This window comes from Pseudopipra pipra, chromosome 14 (assembly GCF_036250125.1).
Source record: "Pseudopipra pipra isolate bDixPip1 chromosome 14, bDixPip1.hap1, whole genome shotgun sequence".
Lineage (NCBI taxonomy): Eukaryota > Metazoa > Chordata > Aves > Passeriformes > Pipridae > Pseudopipra > Pseudopipra pipra.
The window spans coordinates 2,477,586-2,503,190 of NC_087562.1; the positions used below are offsets into that span (position 1 = coordinate 2,477,586).

Here is a 25,605-nt window from a genome sequence, read left to right on the forward strand (position 1 = left end):
TCTCTCCCCTCGTGGCTGACGCGAGCGCGGGCCCGGCGGCGCCGCAGGGAGCTCCCGACACGTGTCGCAAACCAAAGGCTGCCCCCCGTTAGTTACCCAGCGTGGATCTTCTCAGCCAACTGCACCACACTGGGGTGGGAGCCAACACTCTGGAGGCAGAGCAGCTCTCAGGGCCGAGTTTGGACACCAGAGCAGAGCCCCTGAATTTTACTCTGCCTGCGACGGGAGCTGCTGTTGAGCGGTCACCAAAACCTGCACTGCAAACAACTCAACAGGTGTTTTATGCCGGCTTTCTTTCACTTGTTTTTACCTGAAAATACACGATGCAGAGGTTTATGATGCATTGTCTTGTCAGATACTAGTTCTTCAAAATATTTCTATTACATTCAGGTTTCTAAGTTACTTTGTTCCACCCCCCCTAAGTATTTCCTTTACATCAGATTTGGAAGTCTCTATATCTCAGCAATGCAGCTTCCCCCAAATACCCACTCATACCCCCAGATACGCTCATATCCAATCTAACTTGGTCCTCTGTCAGTGTGAAGCCATTCCCCCTTGCCCTGTCACTCCAGGCCCTTGTCAGAAGTCCTTGTCCAGCTCTCCTGGAGCCTGCTTAGGTACTGGAAGGAGCTCCAAGGTTTCCCCAGTTTTTCCTCTTTCAGGCTGAACAGCCCCAGCTCTTTCAGCCTGTATCATAAATACAAACAGCAAAGGCTTTTTTCTTTCAATTTATTTTCTTCTCCCAAAAATGACTCAATCTAACACACAGGTATGGTGCTGGGGGCAGAGCACACCTCTCCAGCTTCTATAACTTTTCAGAGTAGCTGCACTTTAAAATTCTGACGTTCATGGTGGTAGACAAATGACATGAAGAGGAAAAAGAAACTAACTGGATGATCTTAGAGGTCTTTTTCAACCCTAATGATTCTGTGAAGGTCCCCAAAAATTCTTTGCATTGCATCCTTCACCCATTCATGCTAACACAGCAGTTTTGTCTAGGGGATTCCCACATGACTTCAGAAAACGGGAAGGGTCAACTCCAAAGGAGCGCCTTGGGGACAGCAACTGAGACGTGATGTGGCAAACCAGCCTAGGACTGTGCTGGGGCTCTGGTAACACCAGGCTTGCACTCTCCCGGGCATCACTCAGCCCCGGAGCAGTTGCAAAGAGGTGATCAAAACCAAGCAGTTCAAAAGAGCTGGAACAAAAAGTTTCCAATGAAAAGATGTAATGTGCCAAAGTCCACGCAGGACAGACTCACGAGCATTCAGCATTAATTTGTTGATGTGGGGAGGAGGAATAAAGGAAGGATGAAAGAGGAAAATACAACAGCCCTTTAATAATCCAGAGCATTATAAGTATGCGCAGCCATCTGGTGCTGTGAACTTCTATAACCCAGCTTTTCGAATGGAAATAGCCAGCCCATTCTCCCTGTACAGGCACTGAGTATTCAGCTGGAACCATGCACTAAAATTACAGCAGCTACAAAAACAATAAGCACAAAGCTTTTCTCTCCCACCTCCACTTAGAAGGTGGCTCTTCTAAGTGCAATGCCTAGGGAATAGCTGTTAAAATGGGGTAATACCATATTCTAGCTTGGCTCACTTCACGTCTCTTAAAAATGTGTCAGCAAGTTACAGTCACACATAGGGGACTTTAACCACTACCCTGACTGAGAAATTGCATATTGAGGAAGCTCAGGGTCAAGAGACCTGGACTTGGAAGAATGCAGGTGAAAAGATGAGATCACCAAGTATACACTGCTGGAGATTGCCATCAAAACAGGGAAGGAGTCAGAAATTTCCAAAGGTATTGCTGTAGCACCAGTTCACAGCAGTATTTTCAGTAACCAAACTGGGAAATACCTTTCCCAAACTGTTCCTGACATCTGGGTATCCTGACATCTTCGGAGCTTTTATTCTCAGAAAACTCAAACTTGAGCTGAATGATGTTCTCTCACTCTGAGCCACTGCCTTAAGCGAGTATTGGCTGTGAACTGCAGCTGCAGTCAATACGTGTTTCCACGCACAAATTCAGAGTAACAGTTTAATTAAGAAATAGTAGCTCCTGACAGGAGGAAAAAGTCTTCCCCAGGGAGGAAGAGTATCTTTCATCACGCTGATCAGTGCAGTGGTGGGAGGATGAACAGATAAGCTTACAACCCCCCACGTACACACCCCCCCGTCCTGCAAGCTCCAAGCTGTCGGTGCACAAGCCCTGGGTGCTTACAAGGGAATGAACAAGGGGGAGTAAATCCTAAGACAGTCTTAGCTGCCAGTTCAACTGTGCTCTGGCAGGCACCAGCTCTCCTCTGCTGCTCCAGACAGCTCCTTTAACCTCCTCGAGCCCAAACACAGCACACAAGTTAATCACAGAATATCCTGAGTTGGAAGGGACCCACAAGGATCGAGATGAGAAGCTGTGCCTCAAACATCAGCAGTGTCCAGGCTCCAGTTGCCCCACTGCCTGGCTAGACTACTTTCTTCCTTAGTCTCTCTTTCAGTTTTAATCATAATCCAACCCCGGTATGGGTCAGAAGAGGTGAAATGCCCCTTCTTTCATCTGAGCACTTCCTGAAAGCCCAGGTTTAGGGTATCTAAGTTCTTCCCAAGTTAGGCCAGCATGGCCCAGTCTAATGCCATTCCTGTTTCTCTCCCAGAAAGCACTGCTTTGGGTAGGCAAGGTGGATATAACCCATTTTGAAGCACACATCAGGAGACACTATAAGCAGTGCTTGGTTTACCACAGTTCAGTCCTGGGTGACTGGTTTACAGTTGTCTTTCCCGGCACTATTTGGGATGTTTCTGTCAGAATCCAGAGCAGGACAACTGTTCTGGATCCCATTCCAACACATTTCTCCTTATTCTCTTCTCAAATTTCTTTCATCATCCCAACTATTAAGTGATGGAGACAGAGATCCTGCTGAATAACAAAGTATGTCATTGACACTGCACCAACCTGCATATACACAAGAAGGAAAACCTAAAGTAGCAAGAACAAATCAAACATCCCTAATTTACACATTCCTGATTCTACAACTACAGTCTTATACCAGTGTGATTTTTTTTCCCCTGTTCTTTCCTACATTGTTGGGGTAATTTTCTTTCCAAAACAACATAAAAATATTTCAGTTTGCTATGTGAAATCATACTAACTATTGTCAAGCTTGGCCACCCCCAGGTTAAAAAAGGCTGCAGAGAAAATCCAGGTGAGGGCTGCCAAGATAGCCAGGGATCCCTGACACACAGCCTCCAAGAAGGGCTGGAAGGAGCTGGACTTGCCCAGTCTGGCAAAGAGAAGTCTAAGGACAATCTAATAGCATATTACATTTACTTAGAAATAGTTACAAGGATTACAGAGCCACCATATAGCAGGTCCAAAAAAGGGGCAACATGGAGAAACTGTGCCTTGGAAGGTCTGTATCAGGAAATACCAGGGAAGGGTAGTGCAGCCCTGGAAAAGGTCACTGAAGAGGTGGGGGATGTCCATCCTTGAAGACTTTTAAGATTCAGGAAGACAAAGTCACAGCCAACATGATCAGTACTGGCAACAGTCCTGTTCAAGCTGAATGGGATTAGAGCCCTCCAAAGGTCTCTTGTAACCAAGGTTTCTTTGACTCGAGTGCTTCTCCACCCTGTCCCCAGCCAGCACTGTCATCTCCCCTTCATGGCAGCAGCACATCCCTCCTTCTGACATGTATCCCAGTCCAGGCTCCATCCCACATGTTTAACAGGGTTAAGTGTTCCATCAGTGGTTCAGGAACAAGCATGTGCTGATCAGTTCTGGGTAAATTTTGACCGATATTCAATTATCTTTCCTGCAGCAAAGGATGTGCTTTAGTTCTCTCTCCCACTGAGCCACCAACTTCCATAAAATTCATAGAAACATCAGGCCTTTGAGTCCTCCACATTGCTCAGACTGGGCTGACACTGACCTTAGAATTTAAACAGTTAATTCTGGAAAACTGAAAGACAGACAGCACAGTTCCACAAACTCTGCTTCCTTGGGAAATCAGGGTGAAAACGGGGCTGTAACAGACATCCAGGGATCATGCAATCCATCCCAGGGTCCCCAAAGGATCCACTGCAGATGCATCACTCCTGACAGATGACTGCCTCACTTGTTCTGCAAGACAGCTTCAGCAACCCCCTGGGTACACATTTTTTAGGAGCAGGAGACACTAGTGTTGTAAAAGGTCCAGAGTGAATCTTTCTAAGTGCCATTTAAGGCTCTGGTTTGACATAATCTGGGAAAGAGATTATTCCTTTTCCCCTTTGAAGCAGCCTTTTGCATATTTGCAAACTGCTATGACAACACATTCTCCAGGCCAAACAGCCAAAAATGTTTCAGGCTTCCGGAGACTGTGGTTTTTTCGACTCACGATTGTTTTTGTTGATCTTCTGTCAAGTCTCTCCACTTGGCCCGTGGTGTTTTTGGAGTCTGCTGCCCAGAAGTGTCAAGAGCTTCAGCTTGGCATGCAGAACCAGCCCCTGAACGCAGCAGGATCACACCACACGCTGTCTGTTTTCCTGCTCATACACCTCAGTATGTTCATCTTTTCCCACAAGTACGATACTGCCCTCACATAACAGTTTGTGATTCATAGATAGATCCTTTCCTGAGAATCCAACACCTCCTAATCTTCTGCTCTTCACCTATTTGTGTGTACTAACTTGCTCTTTTTTTTTTTTTTTTTTAAATACACCTGCTATTGAACTGCTCAAATTTGTTAGGGCTATCTTGAACTCAATGCACTTTGCAACCCTTCCAATTCCATGTCATCTGCAAATATAATGAAAAAACCTCTGCTCCCCTCACCTGGGTTGGTCAATAAACCCTGAAATACCTCTGGACCTTTGGCAATTTCTAGAGAACCACCATCACTATGTGTTCTACTTTACTGATGAGCCACCAGCAAGTAAATGACAATTTTAACACAGTGGGGTTGGGGAAACACAAAATTTGGTCCCCACGCTCTCCTTGTGGCAGATTTTGAAAGCTCCACACAGCAGAACCTGCCTGCTGGCTTCTGTCCCCAGGATGACTGGGAACATTATTTTCCTCACTTCTAGGCAACAGAATTTTTGCTTGGTATGAAGGGCAAATGAGGACAAAATTATCTGTAACAGTAAGTGGAGCAGCACAGCTTTCCTGGTGCCAACCCTTCTCCCACAGAACTTCTCACCTCTTGACACAGAAGACACCAGCTCATGCAGAGGACGTGTGAGGCAACACTGCTTGCCCAAAGCCAGGCAGAGGAGAAGGCCCCCTGCTTCCAGAAGATGAGGAAGGCTTCAAACCCTGCCTCTCCTTTGCCAGCAGACTTGGGTAATTCACTTGGGTGATTCTGTTTGTTAAGAACAAATCTTAAGATCCCACTTGCTCGTTAGATTTACCCATACTGACTGCTCAGGAGCTCCATGTGCCTGGCACATCCTCAGTGCACACAGAAGGTTCCCAAAGCCAGGCTACAGCACATTTGCAAACAGGGAGTTTTCAGAGACCAGGGAACATGTTCATGAAACAACTAAAGGTCCCTCCAATACCAGATCCATCCTTGCCAAGCCCCTGTGCCAAACGTTCGAGGTACGGGAACTCCTTTGAACTTTGGAAGAGGAGTTTGCCACTAAATTATTTTACATTCTCATCCAAGGCTCAAGCTAGTTTTCCTTAATTTTGCAATATCAGTCTCTGGAGCAAAATAGTAGCTTAGAACGTCACCAAGAATCCCTGAAACCTGTAAAGCTAAAAGCAAGTGAAAAAAAAAAATAAAGGATTAAGTGTAAAGAGGTAAGAAACTGTAACCCAGGTACTCCTATCAGCAGCTGATATAACAGTAGATAAAGTCTTTTGAGTCATCCCAGCTGTAACAAGAAACCTTTCTCACATTTAAGCTACATAATTATTCTCAAAGTGATCAGACTGTGAAAAAATCCCTTAGAAATTACTCCTCAGACACAGGCAAAGGTAGGAAGCACACAAATACTTTAACCAGAAAGCTCAGTTCTACCTTTTGTGAGGCACAAAATGAAACTCTTTGGTTAATCGCTCGAAGTGCCTGAAGTGCTGGTGCACTGGATGTGTAGGGTGTATTGTGCTGATGGAAGTTCACAAGCTACAGACACACAGCCAGGCACAGGTCCACACCAGCCCTCAGGTGTCCCCTGCACAAACAGCAGGTTATCTCTTAACAGTCACCACCAGAACGTTCTGCCTCTCCTCCACTTGTGCACATGGCTCCCATGCCACCAATCAGCACTAATCCAGTGTATTAGTGAAAGCTCAGCTTTCAGGAAAATCCATAACAACATCCATTTAAAATAACAGAGGTATTGGAAAGCATGCCTGGGATTTCTACCTTGTCACTCACTCGGGGCAGCAGGAGGGCGAAGCAGGAGGGTGGTGAGAGCGGAGACAGAAGCAGCAGCTCGTGCTCCAAACCAGAGAACTTGGATGCACCAGTGCTGGTTTGAGCCACCCCTTCCAGCTCCAAACAGCAAACCCAGTTCCCTGTGCCTGCAGCCTCAATGCCTCAATTGCAATCTCATAAGATTTAGGGATTTCAGGGATTAGGTAAAGAGACTGCCAAGAAAAATTCCAGGTTTAGGGAGCACCTTTTGCGCTCTCCAGCTCAGCACCAACAGAATTCCCCCAAAACAGCTTTTGCAGCTGAAATGAGATTTGGACTATCTGAAATCAAAACCTTGACTTCCTACCTATGCCACATGGGCTGTTTAACTCCTCCTTCATCGCATCCCAGGGCAGGGGCACACTGCAACTGCTAGGGAGGTCCCAAATTCCAGTCAGAGGAAATCTGAGACATCTTTCAACACCACATTGTTCCAAACACATCAGGTCCAGCAGCTTCACTCTAAGGCAGGGTCAACTGCAGGCCACAGAGTGATTTGCAGCAAGGTGCATGTTCACAGCCCTTCTCTGCAGAGCTCAGCTTTGATTAAATAAAATGGCTTTCAACCTGCAGCAGGGACAGCAGCTGGAACCACAGCCAGGTGCCAGCTCTGCAAAACCTCAAAGCCTCAGCCTGGGGGCTCTGGGGGGAGTTAGGAAGACACTGTATTTTTTTTCCAGAGTGCAACACTTTGACAGCACCGGCTTGAAACCTCACTTTAAAAATGTTCTAAAGGTGCCTGTCAGTGCTCCTTGTGCCTCTAGGATTAAACCAGCCACAGGGAAAAGAGGAAATGGCCTAGGTTATTTTTAGGGAAATGTAAAGGAGTCAAAGGCACCAATGGTAGCTGATAGCTCAAATCCTTTCTGTTAATAATGTGTATTCTGTATAGAGGGAGCTTAATATTCTTTTTCTACCCTCCCAATGTCCCTTTATCCCTACATCCATAATTCTGCAGAAATACTATTCCACCATTAACAGGATTTTATAGGGCCCACAGATGAAGAAATGAAAATATATGTCAAATCCCAGCACTATTACACGTCCCTTTCCCTCAGATGTGGCTCCTGCCTTCCATCCTTATATTATGTGCCATACACTGTGCACCACTTCCCCAAACCCAGTCATTCACCCAAAAACCTTAACCAAAATGCTCAGCTGCTGCCCCTCACCCTGCAGGTGCTACTGGTATGGACAGCAGTCCTAAGGAAAAAGGGCTGTGAAGGAAATTACTGGGAAAAAACCCACATTCCTCTTCTCCATGGAGATTCCTTTCTTGCTTGCTTTGTTTCTAGGGGCTTTGAAGTTCAGCAGTTTCCATCCTGCCCTTATGAAAGGGTGAAATATAAACTGCTAAGGTTGAGTGTTGCAGACTGCAGTGGTATAGAACTGACAGATGCATGAAGAGAAAGATGCCCCCCCTCTCCTTGCTTCCCCTTGCTTATCCTGCCCTAGGATTTGGGGTTATCCTCACTGCAACATAAGCTGAAGTAAACAGTAAAAAGGCAAAATGGAGTAACTGAAAAAGGTCCTCCTGACACACCAATTCCATCGGAGGAAACAACCTTCAAAAAGTACCTCAAGAAGCAGCCAAAGCGAGGGGGAATTGATTTTTAAACGCGCTCGCTGGTTTCAAAGCCCTTTCACCGGGAAAAGGTGTTTCTTTAGGTGCACACGAAGTGTTTACCAACACAACACGCCGAAGTTCTGCAGGAGCACGGTCACTGACACCCGCGGGCAGCCGGACGGTTTTCCAGGTTTCTAACTGCGGTCACTGGGTTTCCAAAGACACTCCTGCAGCGGGAGAGAGCTGGACAAACACTTCAGCTCCCGGCGACGGAGCAACACAACCCCACCTGTGCCCTCACACCCGCCGAGCCGCCGCGTTAAAAGCAAAGGAAGAGCAGAAGCCAAGAGAAGTGCATTTACTGGGCTGGCCTCCGTGTTCCCTGCCCGGCTCCGAGAGGCGCTTTCATCCTGTTGGAGTGCCTGAGCTCTTCAAAGCAGAGCACAGTGCCCTTTTCAGCAGAGCCCCGGCTGCAGCTCCGCCAACACTCTTGTTGTGCTACTTAAAAATCGCCGCTTTCTCACAGCCGTAGGAAACGCAAAAGCACATTCCTCTGTAAATGGATGTTTTCTTACTTTTTTTTTTTTTCCCAGGCAAAGGCCTCAGCAATTTATATTAAAAAAAAATAATAAAATTCTTCCCTACACGGGGGGGAAAAAAAAAAAAAAAAATCAAACCCAACTCTAATTTTTAGAAAAAAATAAAATAAAAATGCCTGCATTGGTCTAACAACAGGACTACTGTAAAATGCTTCTACCACCTAATGTGGCTCACAGGGAAAAAACAGCAGCTGCTGCATGTAAAAAGCTCTTTCTTTCCCCAAGAAGGCTAAAATATGGTCCCAGAGACTTGTATGCTCATGCAAACGAGTACTGCAAATGTGGTTTAAAACCTTGCCTTCAGCTGCCCTGTCCCTGTTTTCCTCGTTATACTGTAGTCAACAGCTTGGGACACTCAAAACTTCAGGGGGAAGACTGGAAAATTGGCCACCCTGATGGTTTGGAGTCTCTTCTCTCTTCTGGCACAGAGATCAGAGGCCAAGGTGATGACTGTGTCTGGCAAAAACATCTAATGGGTCTGAAGACCATCTGGCACAGCCAGGGAGGGCAACACCATGAGCCAGTGTGGCCAGTCAGGGTCTTCTTGAGTGAGGGATTCTGCTGCATCCAGACCCTCCCAGGCACTGACCCCATGGAGAACTTCCAGAAGAATAAGGTGGCTTTGCAATGAGCTCCTCTTAGAGCAAAGGGCAGCAGAGGACACCGTGCAAAGGCAAATCTTCCATAAATGGGAGGCACCTACCAGCTCTCCTGGCCTCTTGCACACACATGACTTTTTCTCCTGTATTAAAAAAAAATATACAAGACCAAGGGAGCATTAGAGGTCACTGGTGATTCTCTGTTACTGGCTATATTTTAAATCTGCTTTGAGTGTTTTCCCAAAGACATACTCCAGCCCAAACTTGAAGAAGCCAGGCTGCCTTACAGCCCATCTTAAACAGGAGATATACTAGGAGAAGATAACCAGAGCAGAGTTTTCCCTCATTCAGGGCAGTTTCTACCCTATAACCACTTTAATTAGCAGATAACACGTTACACAAAACTTGGTAATATATAAGTATGTACTGCAGGAAAAAACCTGGACACATTTCTGGGGTAAACAGAGTATAAAATAGAAAATAAAGCTCATATGCTATGGAACACTTGATTTTTTTCCAAACTGGTATTTTTTACAAAGTGGTTATACTTTTGTCATCAAAACAACAAAAGACTGTGTTTTTTTTTTAATTACATAGTCATATGTAATTAATTTTAAGTGACCCAAAGTGCAAGCACACAGGAGTCATTCCAGGACTGGCAGCCAGCCAGACCTGTCATAGCATCAATGCAAAACCTACTGCTCTTTAAAAAGCCACATCCAAACTTTCAGAATACTTGTCCTACACTGACTGAACTCTCCTGCAAGGCAATAAGGATTATGGAGAGATTTTCTGTGATATGCAAGTATAATTTTTTCCCTCTCCTACAGGAAATCAGCTTCTCCACTAAAATACAAGTATGCAAAATAGAAAGTTGAGTTGCCACTTCACATTTCCATCTGCAACTTTTAGGGGAGGGAGGTTACCAAGAATAATTGCAGTTTCTTTTTATTGCTTGTGCCTTTTTTAGAATAAGTTTGTCATTTGATAGGAAATCCAACCACAGTTATTATAATACAATGACTGATCAGTCCCTTTGGAGCTGGACGGGGGATTCAGCAACCAGCTCCCAACTGAGTCAGAAGCAGTCTGGGCTCAAGTTCCACCCCATTCGCTCTCAAAAAGTTGAATAAAAGCAGGAAATTAATATTAAAATTTGACAAGCCTGTCACCTGTCTCCTTCATCATGTGTCACAAGGGATTTGAGGGATTAAAAGTCCTCCACAACGAGGACAATTACAAGAATACTTTGAAAACGCTCTGCAGACGTGCCCACGTACTTGGGTAAGGACTCATCCTGTAAACATGCATCAGCTGCCTCGAAATGGCTTTATTTTTATCTTGCTGTCTGTCAGGTAGCACATGCACAGTTTGTTTGTTAATGCACTCCATGTTTCCTGCTTCTCCTATCACCTGCAGGCAGAGAAACTGCTTGGGGAGAAAGTGTTTTGCTTCTTTACCTACATTGGTTGAGTCAGTTATTGTGGGAACACCATTCACACCACTCCACTCAGCTACCCATCTAGAGCAACTTGGTTTTCCTGTATTCAAGGGTGTTCTTCCAGCCTGAACCTATCCATGGAGGACCTGCAGAGTTTACTCAACACCTGCATTTAACCTGGTGCTTTCAGCTCCAAGCTAAGGTGGAAAATCATTAAGGTTCTGAATGTTCAAGGAGAGAAAAGAAATGCAATGCACATACAATCTGCACGTTAGGCCCCTCCTTTGGCTCTGCTCTCGAGGCATTTGAGCTGCAAATCTCTCTTTACCATTAAAGTTTTTTAGTATGTGTTTCTTGGCTGCTTTTGATAAAGCTTTGGAGGAGCTGCTGATACGCAGGAGGGCAGGAACACCATCCAGAAGGACCTCAGCTAGCTGGAGAAATGGATCTAACTGCATCTGCCAGCACTGTCAGGGCACTTAGGGAGGAGGACACCCCACCAGATGTCTCAGAGGTGCCCAGTGAAAAGGCAAGTGGTGACTGTCCAGCTGCAACTGGGTAATTCTATCTGGATGTAAAGAGAAATCACAGTTCCCACAAGAACTGGGCTGCCCCAGGACAGAGCCCAGAGAGGTGGTGACATCTCCACCCTCACAGCAGCTGGAGTGAATAAGGTGCTAAGCAACCTCACCTAGCTTAAAATTCAGCCCTTCTCAGAACAGGGGTTTGGTCCAGAGACTTCCTGAGGTCCCTTTGTGCCTAAATCTTCCTGTAGTTTTAAGTTCAGTGGTAGGCACTGGAACACTACTGCAGGAAGCCAGGCCAGCTGTTGTCTCTGCATGGCTGCTCAGTCCCTTGCAGAGCTCCTCCAGACTTGCACTGCCCAACTTCGTGTATCAAACATGTCTCTCCTTACACCCCATTTACCAATGCATCCACTAGCACCATTATTTAGAACAAGCTTTTTAGGGTGTTTGATTAAGAGATGTTCCCACAGCAGCCCACACCAACCTCACCCACTGTGAACACACCACAAAAAAGCTGATTCTGTTCTATAAATAGGAAAACAGACCACGAGGGGAAATGATTTGCCCAGATCAGATAGCAAAACCAGAACAATTCATACACCCTAGCTCAGCTTCCCAATTTAACCATAACATGTATTACCTTCCACTTCTTCAGGCAATTTTCCCAGGTGTGTAAAAAGCAGCATAAAAGTACTGGTATTCAACAGAAGGAGAAGCTTTGAAACAGAAGTAGAGCAATCCTGTCCTAGCAGGATAATGATAGTCTGATGTTCATTTCTGCACTTTCAAAGGAAACTGTGAATGTTATTCCAGCTTTATTCCTCAATCAACTTTTTTAAGTTACAAAGAGACCCCCAGAAATCAGTTTTATCCCCAAGATTTCAATTAAAATATTGCCAAGCCTTCTTTTCAGTAAGTTCTAACAAAACAGGTGAAAGATAATAACTTTGCAGCAGGCTACATCCAATGCAGTGTCAATAGCCCACCCAACCTTTACTCAGGGATGCTCAGAAAAAAGAAAGCATACTAAGTTACAAAGCCAGCTTTCCTTCATTCCTCACCCTAGCCATTACTCCAAGGAGTTCAAAAAGTACAGAAGAAGGTAGGAGAGATAATCAGTGCAGTGACGTCAGCAGTACCTGAATAACCTATTGTGGGAGACCTCTCCTATTGATCTGCTAATGGCCTCTTCAAACAGACCTCACACTCCAGGAACAGGAGCCCGGGGTAAGAGGGTCCCAGGCAGAAAGCAATTACATTAGCTGGATGTGAGATGACTTGTTTTTCCAAGAACATGGAGCTACTTCTCAGGTCAGCGTGCATCTTGGCTTTTATTCCTCTCTCAATACAGCTTTGTCCTCCCTGACCAGGTTTTGAGGCCAGACCTTTCAAAAAGCAGGACTGAGCACTGAGACTCTGCAAACCCAGGGCACTGCTGCTGCCTGACCTGGTGCAGCTTGAAGACACCTTCCTCCTTCCCCCCTGGAACTCAAGCTGTCAGCTCTGGGCACCGCAGTTCACAGGCTTCTTTTAACATTTCCTCTTCCATTTCACATCATCAAACTTCAGACTACAGACAACAAAAGCAGTGGCTCCCATGAAACCTCTGCTTCTGCATCTATCCAAGGCAGACACTTTCTGCAATGCACTCAAGTATTCTGCCCACTCCTGCTCCAAAGAAACCAGGACTTATGGCTCCTGTCATTACCATTAGTCTGACAAACTTATCAACAGCCTCATTTCTGACATCTTCCTGTGTAACACACACACACAAAAAAAAAGGGCAATTTTCTGTGAACACCAGAAATTCGGAAGCATTTAAAAGCCCAGGAGGTGGCTTTTAAGAATGCTGGCAAGGTTGTGGGAAGCACACCAGACACCTCTAAATCTCTGGCTCACTTTGTTTTCTCCTAGAATTTATTCACAAAACGAGCAGCCTTTTTACTGCATCTCCTGCCAATACCTGGCTACGTCTGCAATTTAGGGGCATGGGCTTAATTACACTGGTAAATTAAAGCATCCATTTTCCCTGGCTCAGGAGGAACAGAAAGCATCCCAGCAGCAGACACGGGCTGCTGGCTGACACATATTTGCTTTCCAAGCAGTAAAACACTGACAGCTTTCCAAAACAACCACTCATGTCACACATAGTATCCGTAATACCCCCCTAAAGTGTCTAATTTGTAGTGGGATAACAAGCAAAATGCCTCAGGCTTGTGCACTGGCACACAACACACAGTCTAATGCTTTCTCTGTGGCACATGTGCTACCTCTGCACATCCAACCTACGAGCATCCAGTGGCCCCAGCTGCAATGAATCCACAAAATTTCTCAAAATAAGTCCCTCCTGGTACAAGGATCAGTGGACATCAAAGTAAATGACACCAGGGAACCTTCAAAACCGTTGCTCTCAATTCCCTCTCTCCAGACTGCCTATGGCTGCACTGAGTTTGGTCAGAGACCCCCCTCAAACGTTGATTTTTTTTGGAGGAAGGGCCCCTGTCTGTTCACTCGTTCTTCAAATGTAAGCCAGCCCATACCTTTGGTTATTCACACTGCCCTTCTACACATGCTTTTCAGTTCTGTGTTTTTATCCAGAGGATGCAGAACTGCACTTCATATTCAAGGGCATGGCACAGCAAGGACACCTGCAACAGCAACACTCACTCCTAGTATCAACTAGCTTTTGATCATACGTATCAAGATGATATTTAGCAGTATTTAACCTCAAATTGTTTTTTCTGAAGAGCAAGAAGCACCTTCAGGGCCCACCATCACTTACAGAAAATTCAAACTGCCCGTCTTCCCATGGGACCAGCTCAAGTTTGTCCACACTGAACATCAGACAATTTATTTTGTGATCCCTCACTGCTTCCTCAGATTTGTTTTTAACCTCAACAACTCAGTATTATCAGCACCATTTTACTGGGTGTCACATGAGTATCCCACCTCTTGCTTCTAAGATTCTAAGACTCCAGGATTACCCCATTTCACAAGAACAGGCAGAACCTGTGTTAGGTAACATGCTAAACTTAATTTAAAAACCTGCAAAAAAGTAAAAATAGCGAGTGACAAAGTTGAGTGAGTCATAACATTCAGTGTCACTACACACAAGCTCATGCGCTGAGGAGCAGAGACATTACAGGGAATACACCAAATTATGCAGACACCATGACATGCCCAAACCAGCTCAGGAAACCTCTTGGGGTCACAGAGGGCCACTCTCTACAGAGATCTGGCAGATCTACTGGTTACAAGGTGACCAGGACTTTGCTGTTCAGTGTGACCCACAGATGTTACATGGTGCAGCTGGTAATTCATCTCTTTCTGCATCAGGATAACCCCACTGCATGCTTAAACTCCACAGCTGGTTAACAAAGCCTATTAACACAGCAAATTAACAAAACAAGCAAAGGCTGCCAAAGTCAGCTGAAATTGGGAGTTCAAGGAAGCAGCTGATAGAATAGTTTCTGAAGGAAGTAATACAATAATTAGTCCAAAACCTGCCAAATTTGGGAGTTTATGATCCATCACACTTGTGTCTCCACTGTGTACCAGGGACTTCAAGGAGCACTCATGGAAAGAATTAACAAGAGCCACAAAGGTGTCAAATCTGGGCTCTCCTTGGTGGCCTCCTAAGCAAATGCCAGTATTCCTCTGCTTCATTTAATTTGGATATTCCAGCTATTAACACAAGCTGGCCTGACAGCTTTAAAGTACAAAAGACTTACTGACACCTTTGATAACCCTTTGGAGAGTGACTGATTTTTTTTTTTTTAATACCACAATCCTAAAGCAGCTTAATATGTTAAAAACTTAACATGCTGGATTCCTTCCATCCGTCATTAAAATGCCAACATACCTGTCACACTTAAAAATACAACATCATTAATTTATTCTGGGTTTTTGACAGTTACTTTACTGTCGTTTCAGAATCATAAATTTAGCCTCTCATTAACACTCTCCCAGTGGGATTCACCTCAAAGTCATGGTGTTCAGGAATCTAAACAACACTCTCCTACTTATTAAAGAAAGAAGTTATAAAAGCTTAATTTTTTAGTATTTTTAATACAGTGATGGATATAAACAGAAAGACAACTTGCAAATTTGGATCCCCACTTTCTATAGGTGTGATTCCTAGTGAGGTTGTGCTACACTTGATAATAGTGCTGGTGAAGGAGCTGGCTGGTCACTGAGCTCTCCCACCATGATCAGAAGGAAGTTCTCCGGAGTGATGGGACTCTGGGAGGGCAGGGGCACCCATCTTCTGCCTAAGAATTATCTCCTAAGGGTCCTCTTTGCATGGTTATCTACAAAAACTATGCTTCGACCCTTCAATTTATCACACACCAAGCTCATTGTCAAGAAGACAATGCAGATCCATTTCTGAAATGCTCATGTCTCCAGACTGAGGAACCAGGAGCCCCTTGCCTGCCAGAACCCTGCCTTTCAGCAAAGCTATTTTTCATACTCCTCTTGGATTTGTATCAGGAATCAGACTGGGTATGTACATGCCACATTTCAAACACCCTGGCACAAGTTTCTACAGCAAAGCCTCAAACAGCAGCTTACCACAGCCAACGTTCCCCCAGCCAGACACCCACAAGCATCCCAGTTCTGTTCTGCATGAAGAGTCTCCTCTTTCTTAACACTCAGTTTTTTAAAGGAGTTCACTGTGCTGCACTGTGAGCGGTTTGGGAAAGCAGACAGAAAAAGGGGAAGGATTTTAAAAGCCAGAATCACAGATTTTGTTAACCTGGGTAACGTCACCAGCCTGCACATGACAAGCAGCTTCTTGACATCACGAAGACCCAGCCTAGGGAGAACTTCTTGACTTCCCCTCAGCGCACTCACCTCGCCTGAGTAGCTGTACTTCCCCTTCAGGATCTGCCGGTACAGGCGGGTGCGGTTGTCGTCCTCGAAGGGCATCGTCCCGCTGAGCAGGATGTACGAGATCACACCCAGCGCCCACATGTCCACGGAGTTCGTGTAGGGCTTCCTGACCAGGATCTCGGGGGCGATGTACTCCGGGGTCCCGCACGTGGTTTTCATCAGGCAGTCGTCCCCCTTCTTCCGAGCGCTCGCCAGCCCGAAGTCCGTGATCATGATTTTGGAGTCCGTGCCCGGGTGGTAGTACAGCAGGTTCTCCGGCTTGAGGTCCCGGTGGGTGATGCCCAGCGTGTGCAGGTACCTGACGCCGTCCAGCACCATCTGCAGCACACGTGTGGCGTCCCTCTCGGTGAAGGAGCCCTTGGCGATGATCCTGTCGAAGAGCTCCCCGCCCGTCGCCAGCTCCATGACCATGTACACGCGGTCCTGGGTCTCGAACACCTCGATGAGCTGGATGATGTTGGTGTGCCGGACCCTGCGCAGGACGCTGAGCTCCGACTCGCACACCTCCCTGCCCTCCCGGTACTTGGTCTCAATCATCTTGATGGCGTAGGGCTGCTTGGTGGCCTTGTGCTCCACCCGCACCACGCGGCTGAAGCTGCCCCTCCCGATCAGGGCCTTGATGTCGTACTTGGCCGTCACTCTGGGGTCGAACTTGGCGCGGTATTTGGCCACTTTGTTCTTGCGGGGCTCGGGCTGGTGGGCGGGCAGGGCATTCCCGGGATACGGGTTGGCGTGGTGAGGAGGCGAGGGGGAGCCAGCCTTGATGACAGCCCCACAGTCATCCCTGATGAAGTGCTTGTATATGTCACTGTGGCCTGTGTAGGGTTCAACTTTTTTAACCAGGTCCAGCTGCACATCTTTGGGGGGCTCGGGAAGCACTTTGCTTGTCCCACAGCCCATCACTGACTGGTGTTAATTCCCTGTCAAGGCATGTTCCCAGGGGAGCATCAGCAGCAACCACATCCAGGACAATTCCCACATTTGAACCTTAGGAAAAGAACGAGGAGAAACAAATAAATTGGAATCGAGGTAGTAAAGGTTCAAATGGGGAAAAAAAAAAAAAAAGTAGGCCATGCTACCACAAACTAAGAATTTGGGATTGACCAAACACAGTGCTTTGCTGCTTTCATCACAAGCCAGTGCCTACAAACACAGCCATGGTCAGAACCATGGATGTGTCCATGGAAATCACACAGTATCTTTTTTTATTAAGCACAGTTCATGTTCTGCTCCCAGCTGAGCACTGAATCGTACTCACAGAGTGGTCGAGACTTCTGGAGGTCTTTTTTCTGGCCACAATTGCTTAATAAAAAAATCAAATTAAGGAAAGAGCCAAGCACTTTCCTTTGTTTTGTTTCAACTGCTCAACTTCATAAAACAGCAGCCACTGCAAACCTTAAGAGCTTTGAAATGCCTCACTAGCAGCTCCACAAAGTACCTCAGCAACTTGTTCACTTAACAAATCTGCTTAAGACTTTCTTTATATTGATCTTGTACAGTGTCTTAAACCTCTCACTGCTTTGCTCCTGGGGATCAATGGAATGGCACAGGAAGGGAATATGGAGCCAGAGGCACGCTGGCTTTAAGGTGAATTTTACCACTGAACTTGTTGCAGCCCCTGCTAAAGGGGAAATGTTCACTTAACCAGAGCAGCCTTCAGTCAGCAAGTCCCTCACTCTCCAAACCCTGAGAAATCGAGGTGGGCTTTGACATCTTTCAACAACCTGACTCAGTTTTGCTTTATTTGATATCTTCAGGCACCAAGTGGCACTTCTGGCTTTCCATATGGAGCTGTGTGTAGTAAGTGGAATTTCCACCAGCTCTTCCAGACTAGGAGCTCTTGCTCATCACACTGTATTTCAAACAAAACCAAATCAGGTGCATGTAGGCAAGTCTTTATGTGCTGATTAAAGCAGTATCACTGGCCAGGAGATGGGGAAGCTGCCTGTGGCTCTGGCAGTTTTACACTCGCACCTTTTGGCTCAGAGCCCATCAATGGGTGCCTGAGCCTTTGCAGGAGGCTACAGAAAACCATCAGTCTCAAAATGTGATCTGAGGTCTTACCATCACCGGGTGAATCTCCTCTCAGGCACCACCTCTCCAACCAACTCCTCAGCATGAACAGCAGAAAAGGAACCCTGGCTGGTTTTCCATCAGGAGAATCAGGTGGAGAAACAAGAAATGTTTTAAAGGGACGTCCGGAAGAAGCTTAGACTCTGCATCCAACCTGGAAAGAAAACCAGGCTTCAGTTAAGATTCAGTTTTAAAATCAAACATCACCAAAAGAACTTCTCAGGGAAGCTCTCCTGGCAGCACCCTGAGGTCATCACAGACATGCCTGTGGTAGGGTACAAGCAATAGGAATAAAGAACCAACTTCACAGGAAGCTTAACTGACTTTCACCAAGTGCTGCCCTGGAAGTGGGGGTTTGTTCAGATTAAAGTACCATGACAAAACATAAAGAGCTGTGGCTGGTCCTGAATCATTCCTCCCACGGACAGTTTATCTCAGAATTATTAAGCCTTAAAGCATATTAACAGAGAAATGGAGGGAGAGCATTCACAAACAAGGTTATTACAGAGTAATTCAACCTGTAGAGAAGCAGTTGTGGGAAATGTCGGGCCTCTAAATAAAACTGAAGAGAAGGACCAAACACATGAAAACATCATATATAAATCCTCTAATGGCATTAACTGAGATCTGGCAGCAACTCCAGTGTACACCAGTGTACACCCAAGAGTCCCAGGGAAGCCCACAGAACCCCAGAGCTGCACACCAGAGTCAGCACCAAAATGCCCAACTCCACATCGGTGCAGGTGGAAACGCTCTGTATAACAATCACCACGAGTCTGGGGAAAGGAATTAAAGAAATGGGGCATAACAAGCCCACTCCAGGCAGGAAATCACAGACTTGTCAGGTGCCAAACTGTCTGAGAGGAGAGAGCACATTTGAGTGTGTGCAGCTGTATCCAGCTGCAGCTGGAAGTGGGGGGAAGGAATGAGGGGTTTATGCTTCTTCCCTTGGACACACAGCACCTCACTCCTCACAGCTCAGCAGGGAAACACCTCAGCTCTTGGCAGCTCAGAAGTGTCCTCCCACTGAAAATATCAGGGAAGGAATGGCTGAGGTCCCTGTGGATAAGGGGTGTCAGTCACCTGCCTAGATCCCCCAAGGCCAAGCACACCTTCCACCCTCAAGTAAATACATCACAACTTGAAGCTCTTTAACGTTGCTGTTCTGTGAGATGCCAGTTTGGAAATCTGAAGACAGCAGCTCTTAACTGTGTTAATCAAAGCTCAAACACAGCAACCTGCAAACCACACCTGTGCCAACACAGCAGCACTGAGACCACCTCACCTGAGAGCACCACGTCTTAGTAACACAGGACAAATGTGCCTCTTACTGCCTGACACAAACCTGGCATAAAGCTGACACAAAACTGGCATAAACTTGGCACAAAACTGGCATAAACCCGTCATAGACGCGGCATTCCCAGCGGGAGCCTCCAGTGGGTTTTGCAGGGGAAACCTGGGGCTGAGGCTGCTGCAGCACCGCAGGCAGCTGTGCCAGAGCCAGGGGCGGACCAGGCTCGGCCAAACCAACCGCGATTCCCAGAACTCTTGACTGTTTTCACAGCTTTTCCCGAGATTTCCACAACTCCCACTTTCCATCACTCATCCTGACCCAGGCCGTTTCTCGCACATCCTGGAAAACGGACCCAGGGCCGGGCCGGTGGCGGGAGCTCGTCCCGCGGCAGGCTCGGCTCCAGGCCCAGGAAGCGCTGCGGGGACGCTCCAGGGGCAGGCAGGGCTCGCCCCCCGGCCCGCCCGTTCCCGCGGCCCAGCGCTCCGGGCAGCGGCAGCGCTGAGGCGCCGGGGCCCACCGCGCGTCCCGGGACGCACGGCCGCCGGCGCGGAGGGAGAGAGGGGGGATGAGAAGGGAGGAGCGGTGCCGGTGCCAGCGCTGGTGCCACCGGGCCCGGACTCACCTGGGCCCGCTCCGGCCCGCGCCGCGGCACCGCCTCTTAACGTCATCACCGCGCGCCGGGGACGCCCGAGGGGGCGGGGACGCCGCGCGCGGCGATTGGCTGAGGCGCAGGGGGGTGGGGCCGAGGCGCGCGGGGAGGGGCCGCTCTACCGCCCCCTGGCGGGGCCGCAGGGACAGGACCCGGGGGTCTCTCAGGGCTCCGGGACCCCCCAACCCCACGGGCTTTGGGACCCCCTCAGCCCCATCCAGGACCTGGGGCCCCCTCAGTGCCATCTGGGAACCCTCAGGGCTCTGGGACCCGCCAGCCCTGTCTGGGACACCCAGCTGCACACGGGACCCCTCAGTGCCATCTGGGGCCCCTCAGCCCCATCTGGGGCTCCTCAGGGCTCTGGGACCCCCAGTCTGATCTGGGACCCCCTCTCAGTGCCATCTGGGGCCCATCAGGGCTCCGGGACCCCTCAGCTCCCTCAGGGACCCAGGACCGCTCAGCCCCACGGGGCCCTTGGAACCCCTCAGCCTCATGGACCCCGGGGCCCCCTCACCCCCCTGGCCCTGCTGTCACCCACAAAACTGTGTTCCCCGGTGTGCAACGAGCCGGTCCTGACACACTGGAGAGAGAGACGCTGGTTATTGATTTCAGAGCTGCTGAGCCCGGGTGCTCGAGGCTATTCCACAAATCCAGCATGTCCCACTGGACTTGCCGTGTTATTATTCACACACAAAAGTTCAGAGGCAGTAAATTCCCAAGCACAGCCGCTCTGTTGGGTTGATTGGTAATTTCCATACAAATCACATAAACCAGGTAAATTCTACTCATGCTCAGGGGAAAGGTCTTCACCTTGGCAGGGTCTTTTTGAGCTGCAGGCGTGATTTTTAGTATTACAATGAAGATAGTTCAGGCCTAAGATACATGGACCTGGAGTACTTTAGCCAAGTTAGTGATGTCTATGTAGACATATGTCAACGTCTTGATTTACTACATCCAGGATGTCCTTGAGTAAGGGATGCTGGCTTCTGCTACTTCCACCAATTAGGTCTCCTTTCATGCTTATTAGGCTTCAAAGTATACGGAAATCAAACATGAAAAACCATCCTGACTTAAGACAATCTTGGTATATTCTGCATTTTGCAACACTGTGACTCTCTTCAGCCCCACAGGGCCTGGGACCCACTCAGCCCCACGGACCCCCAGGGATGGTGTTCCCCCTCCCCATGCTCCTGCCTTGGAGAGATGGCCATGGGGATGCACTACCCAAGGATGGATGGCTCCTCACCTCCTTTTCCGGAGCCAAACCCAGCTCTGAGAGCTGCCCAGGGGCGCCTGGGAGAGCTGCTCCCACCGAGCAGCTCCGAGGGCTCCCCGCTGGGCTTCGGGGCTCTGAGAAAACACTCCCTTTGCAAGAGAATTGCCCGGAAGGTCCTTTTCCTTGGCAGGGAAAACCCGGTCCCTGCGGGCTAGCTGTTGTGCACAACAGAATAACGAGGCACATTCCTTTCCCCTTTCTTTTCCTCAGCTACGAAGTGCCACAAAACCCTCAAAGTTTGCTTGGCAACTGCCTGTGGGCTTTCTTCCTCATATCCTTTGCCCATACCCAACAAAACACTCCACGTCCTGGCCCTGGATGACCTGAAAGCAGGGGGATGAGGGATGACACCTTGCAGGGATGCTGACGGCTCTCCTTTCTCTGGGGAAGATACAAACACGACACTGCCGGGCTTGTTTTCCAGCCTGGCTGTCACGTCATTCCCGAGGCGGTTCGGGTGGAGTGGGGCTATTTTCACACTCCTACCATGCTTTTAAAAATAGCTGGTTTTATTTCAATGCTCCTGGGATCTTCGGCTGTTTAAAATGATTAGTAAGTCATAATGTAATAAAAGTTGTACCTGCTGATGCACGCTATTGTCATCAGCTTCTTCTCCACGTAATTCCCAATAAGGCGTGGAAATGTGTGAGGGTTGAGAAGGGGCTGCTTGGGACCTGACAGATCTGGTGAGTTGTACAGTTCCCTGCAAGAAAAATTCCCTGCAAGAAAAATTCCCCAGTTCTTGTTGTCCCACACAGTAATGGTGCTGCTGGTGTGTTTTCAGCCCTCTTACTCCCCCCCTTTTCATTCTGGAGATGTTTCCACAGCCACACGTCCTCTGCACTGTCCCCGGGAGGTGGCTTAGCCTGTGTCTGTCCTGTAAAACCTTGCATGTGTCCCTATTTAAGTTGATCCTGTTATTTTAGGCTGTTTCTCAAGGTCATCCCAGCTTGGTGCCACCAGCGTGTGCCTCTCCTCTTCATCCCAGCTGCTACAGCTGGGTGCAGAGCAGTGGGCTGCCTCACCTTGGCCACAGGGATAAGTGCTCTGCAAGGATGCGTTTCCCTCAGGGGATGCATCTTCCATTAGCTGCTTCCTCACAGCTTTGTTTCCTGACCAGCCCCATGAGAACACAAAATGAGGCACTTCCAGGCCCATCACCACTGGAAAATGTTAAAGAGCCAACACGTATCCAACTCTTGGGCCAGAACCACGGACTTCTGAGAACTTTAATCAGAGCAGCTCACTCTTGTATTATTTATGCCACGGTGGTGCTCTGAGACCCACTGGAGCCAAGACAACATCACACCAGACATCCGCACAAAGCCGACATCCGCCTGGCAAAGCACCCAGGGATGAGGCTGGGAACTGTCTGCTCATCCACATGATCCACTGCCTGCCAGGTCAGGCACTCAGTTTGGCTTTGAGATCACCATCTACTGGCCCCTGAAACCTGTGAATCCATCTAGAGCCATTCCTGAAGCTACATCAGGGAGTTTTCTCGCCAGGATAAGCACCTTGCTCCTTGGGGACACTGGCTGTGGGCTGCGAAGCCCCAAGCGCCGAGGAGGCCCTGCAGCCTCTTGTCCCTCTGGGCTCTGGGTGCCTGGGCTCCCTCCAGCACTGCTTCATCCCATCCCTCAGTGGCCACGCCAGGCCAGAGCTCAAGGTTGTCCTGGGAAGGCTGAGCAGAGGTCGGAGAGGGAGGATGTTCAATTAAAGCTGCTTAAAAAAGAAATCCAACTTTCCATATGCCTCTCTGGGGAATAAAAAAGCCCCAGAGCTGAGCGCAGATGGGGTGCCAGGCGGGGGACTGAGCACAGCCCCCACGGCAGAGGTGACTCCGGCTCAGCTGTTCCCACTGCCTGCGATCCGCAGGGATTGAGGTTGACTTTTGGTGTTTCCTTACGGAGAGTTGGACATTTGGCTCAGCAGAAATCCCCACGCAAGCTCAGGCAGTGGCCAGGCCTGTGACACAGCGTCCTCCAAGCTACTCACGGCTTCCAACGCTCCCTCTCCCCCCGGGGTGCCGGTGATGCAGGAGGCAGCTCTGCTGGTGCCTGGGTGGGCTCTTCCATGGGGACACCAGGCTGGAACGGTGGCACTGGGGGCTGTGGGAGGGCAAGGAGCCACCCCCTTCTGCTGGTGGCCCCCACACCGACCCCTCCAGCTGGGAAAACCCAAGTGCATCCCCACAGACAAGGAGTCATTCCCTGGCCGGCACCTTCTCCGGGAGGAGTTTCCCTGGGCAAAGGAGTTGAGGATTCAGCCATGGTGTGGTGGAGGCGTCGGGCGGAGTGGCTGGGAGGTTGGCCCTCGTGTCGCTGTGCCACGTGTGCCATCTCACTCACACAGCCGCCCAGAATAGTGTCACCATCTGGTTCCAGCTGCCCAGGACGTGGGAACCTCCCCGGCCCCTTCTGCGATTACAAAAAGTGAATTCGAACATCAACTCAGCCGGAGTCGGGCAGCCTTTATCCCTTTTTTTTTTTTTCTTTTTTTTAATAATTCAGGTTTGTCTCTCAGAGAAGAGAGAGGCAGATAATGTCTGCAGAGCATTTAATCTTCTGCCCAAAGAATAGCAGAGAGCAAATTAGGATCTACTCCAATTAATTTGCCTTGATGGGCAAAATCTGGAGAGCGGCCATATCTGGGAATTAGGAACAAAAGCAGGGAGTGTAAAGTAGGTCACCGGAGTTTCATAACCGGAACTAGGGGTTTTCACAGCACACTAGGTGCTCCAGAGGCTCCCAGTGCTGGGGTCCACCAGTCTCTGTCCCCCAGACCCGCAGGTTTCAGCCTGGACAGTTGCCTTAAGATGCTGCCGGTGTGCAGGGAGCCAGTTGTTTGTTCTGGGGGCAGGAACGAGGACGTTGTCCCTTCCCACAACAGGACACAGCTGCAGGGCTGTCCCAAACCCTTGGACCCAATGGAAAGACAGGCACCAGCTCATCGTCCCAGTTCTGGAGCACCCAAAGAGCTTTCGGATGGTTGGCATGCCCATCCTTGCTGTCACACTGCCACCCTCAGCCCTGCAGGCACCTTCTCGAAGGAGGATCAGGTGTCACAGGTGGCAGTGGGGTTTGGACAGTGCTTTGCTAAGGACTCTTGCACTGTGGGGTGTCACCAAGCAGTGGTGACCAACAGGCCCACCCCAGCCCAGCACCCTCAAATCCTAATTCCAATTCCCCAGACCCATCAGTGCCTGCAGGCACTGTGTGGTGACATATTCTGGTGTCACCTTCCAGCCGCAGGACACGTGTGGAAGCAGTGCCAAGGGTGTGAGCCACGTGACACACGCTGGTGCTCAGGACACACGGTGACATGGTTAAGGGTGTGTGACACCGTGTGTGACATCTTCCAGGACACGGGACATGCATGGCGTGTCTTTCCACAGGCAGAGTGAGGCGCCTGGAGCATTCAGTGGGTGACAGCGGCTTTGATCCCGGGCTTTGATCCCAGCGGGATGGAAGCAGCACAGTTTATTGACCGTGAGTGTCACCGCTGTGGTGACAGCACGTCACAGCACCGCACTGGTGGTGCTCCATCTCCTCGGCTGCCTCCCAGTGCAGGATGCTGGGGAGCCCCCCCAGCAGTGATCCCACCGCTCCCGTCCCCAGGGAGGTGCCGGCGGGCGCTGCGCGGTGCGTGGCAGGCTCCCGGCTGGCGTTTATCCTCTTAGCCGCCCTGCCGGGATCCGGCACTAATTCACCCTTAAACACAGGATTGTCGGGAAGGGAAGGGAAGAATCGGCGGATTATCCCCCCAGCGCTGGCGTTAAACACGGGGAGTGGCAGCTGCTGGGTGAGGAGAGATGGGGTGGTGTCTTGCCCCGTGTCCCATGTGGTGCCAGTCCCACCATCCCCCAGCGAGCTCAGATGTTTTGTGTCCCCCCCAGGTCAGCTCCAGGCTGGTAATGAAATAAATAACATGAAATAAATGTGGGGCTGCCCATAAAGATGAGGGATTGACAGCAACTGCCCAGCCCTGAGGGATGCACCACAGCACAACAACCCCGGCAGTGTTTCCTGGCCCCAGAGGCTGGCACAGGACCGGGGCAGCCAGGGTGACATCCCAGAGGTCAGGGGTCACACATGACCGGACCTCGCGGGAAGAGGTTTAACGATGAAACAAATGATAATTTTCCCTGACTCAACAAAGAGCAGTAACTGAGCTCCTCACTCACACACTGAAGGCTTTCGGCCACGGGCCAGCGGGAAAACATTTCCCTGGGCCAAAACCATGTGCCCAGCTGCTGGAATGTGTTTGGGACAGCCC

At 49.0% G+C, this 25,605-nt stretch overlaps 1 protein-coding gene across 3 annotated transcripts in view; it reads right to left on the bottom strand.

Moving 5' to 3' along the window:
* PSKH1 (protein serine kinase H1) overlaps positions 1–20,092 on the bottom strand; it is a 31,420-nt gene extending 11,328 nt beyond the window's left edge. Inside the window, exons 1-3 of one of the 3 annotated variants that reach the window (XM_064670816.1) lie at positions 20,025–20,092; positions 18,100–18,262; positions 15,997–17,022 (exon numbers count right to left, since the gene is read on the bottom strand). In XM_064670816.1, the coding sequence (XP_064526886.1) occupies positions 15,997–16,935 (939 nt within the window). In that variant the 5' untranslated portion in view covers positions 16,936–17,022; positions 18,100–18,262; positions 20,025–20,092. Of the gene's footprint in view, positions 1–15,996; positions 17,023–18,099; positions 19,436–19,754; positions 19,965–20,024 lie in introns of those variants that run through there. The other 2 variants (XM_064670818.1, XM_064670817.1) reach the window with 2 other exon arrangements.
* Positions 20,093–25,605: the final 5,513 nt, after the last annotated feature.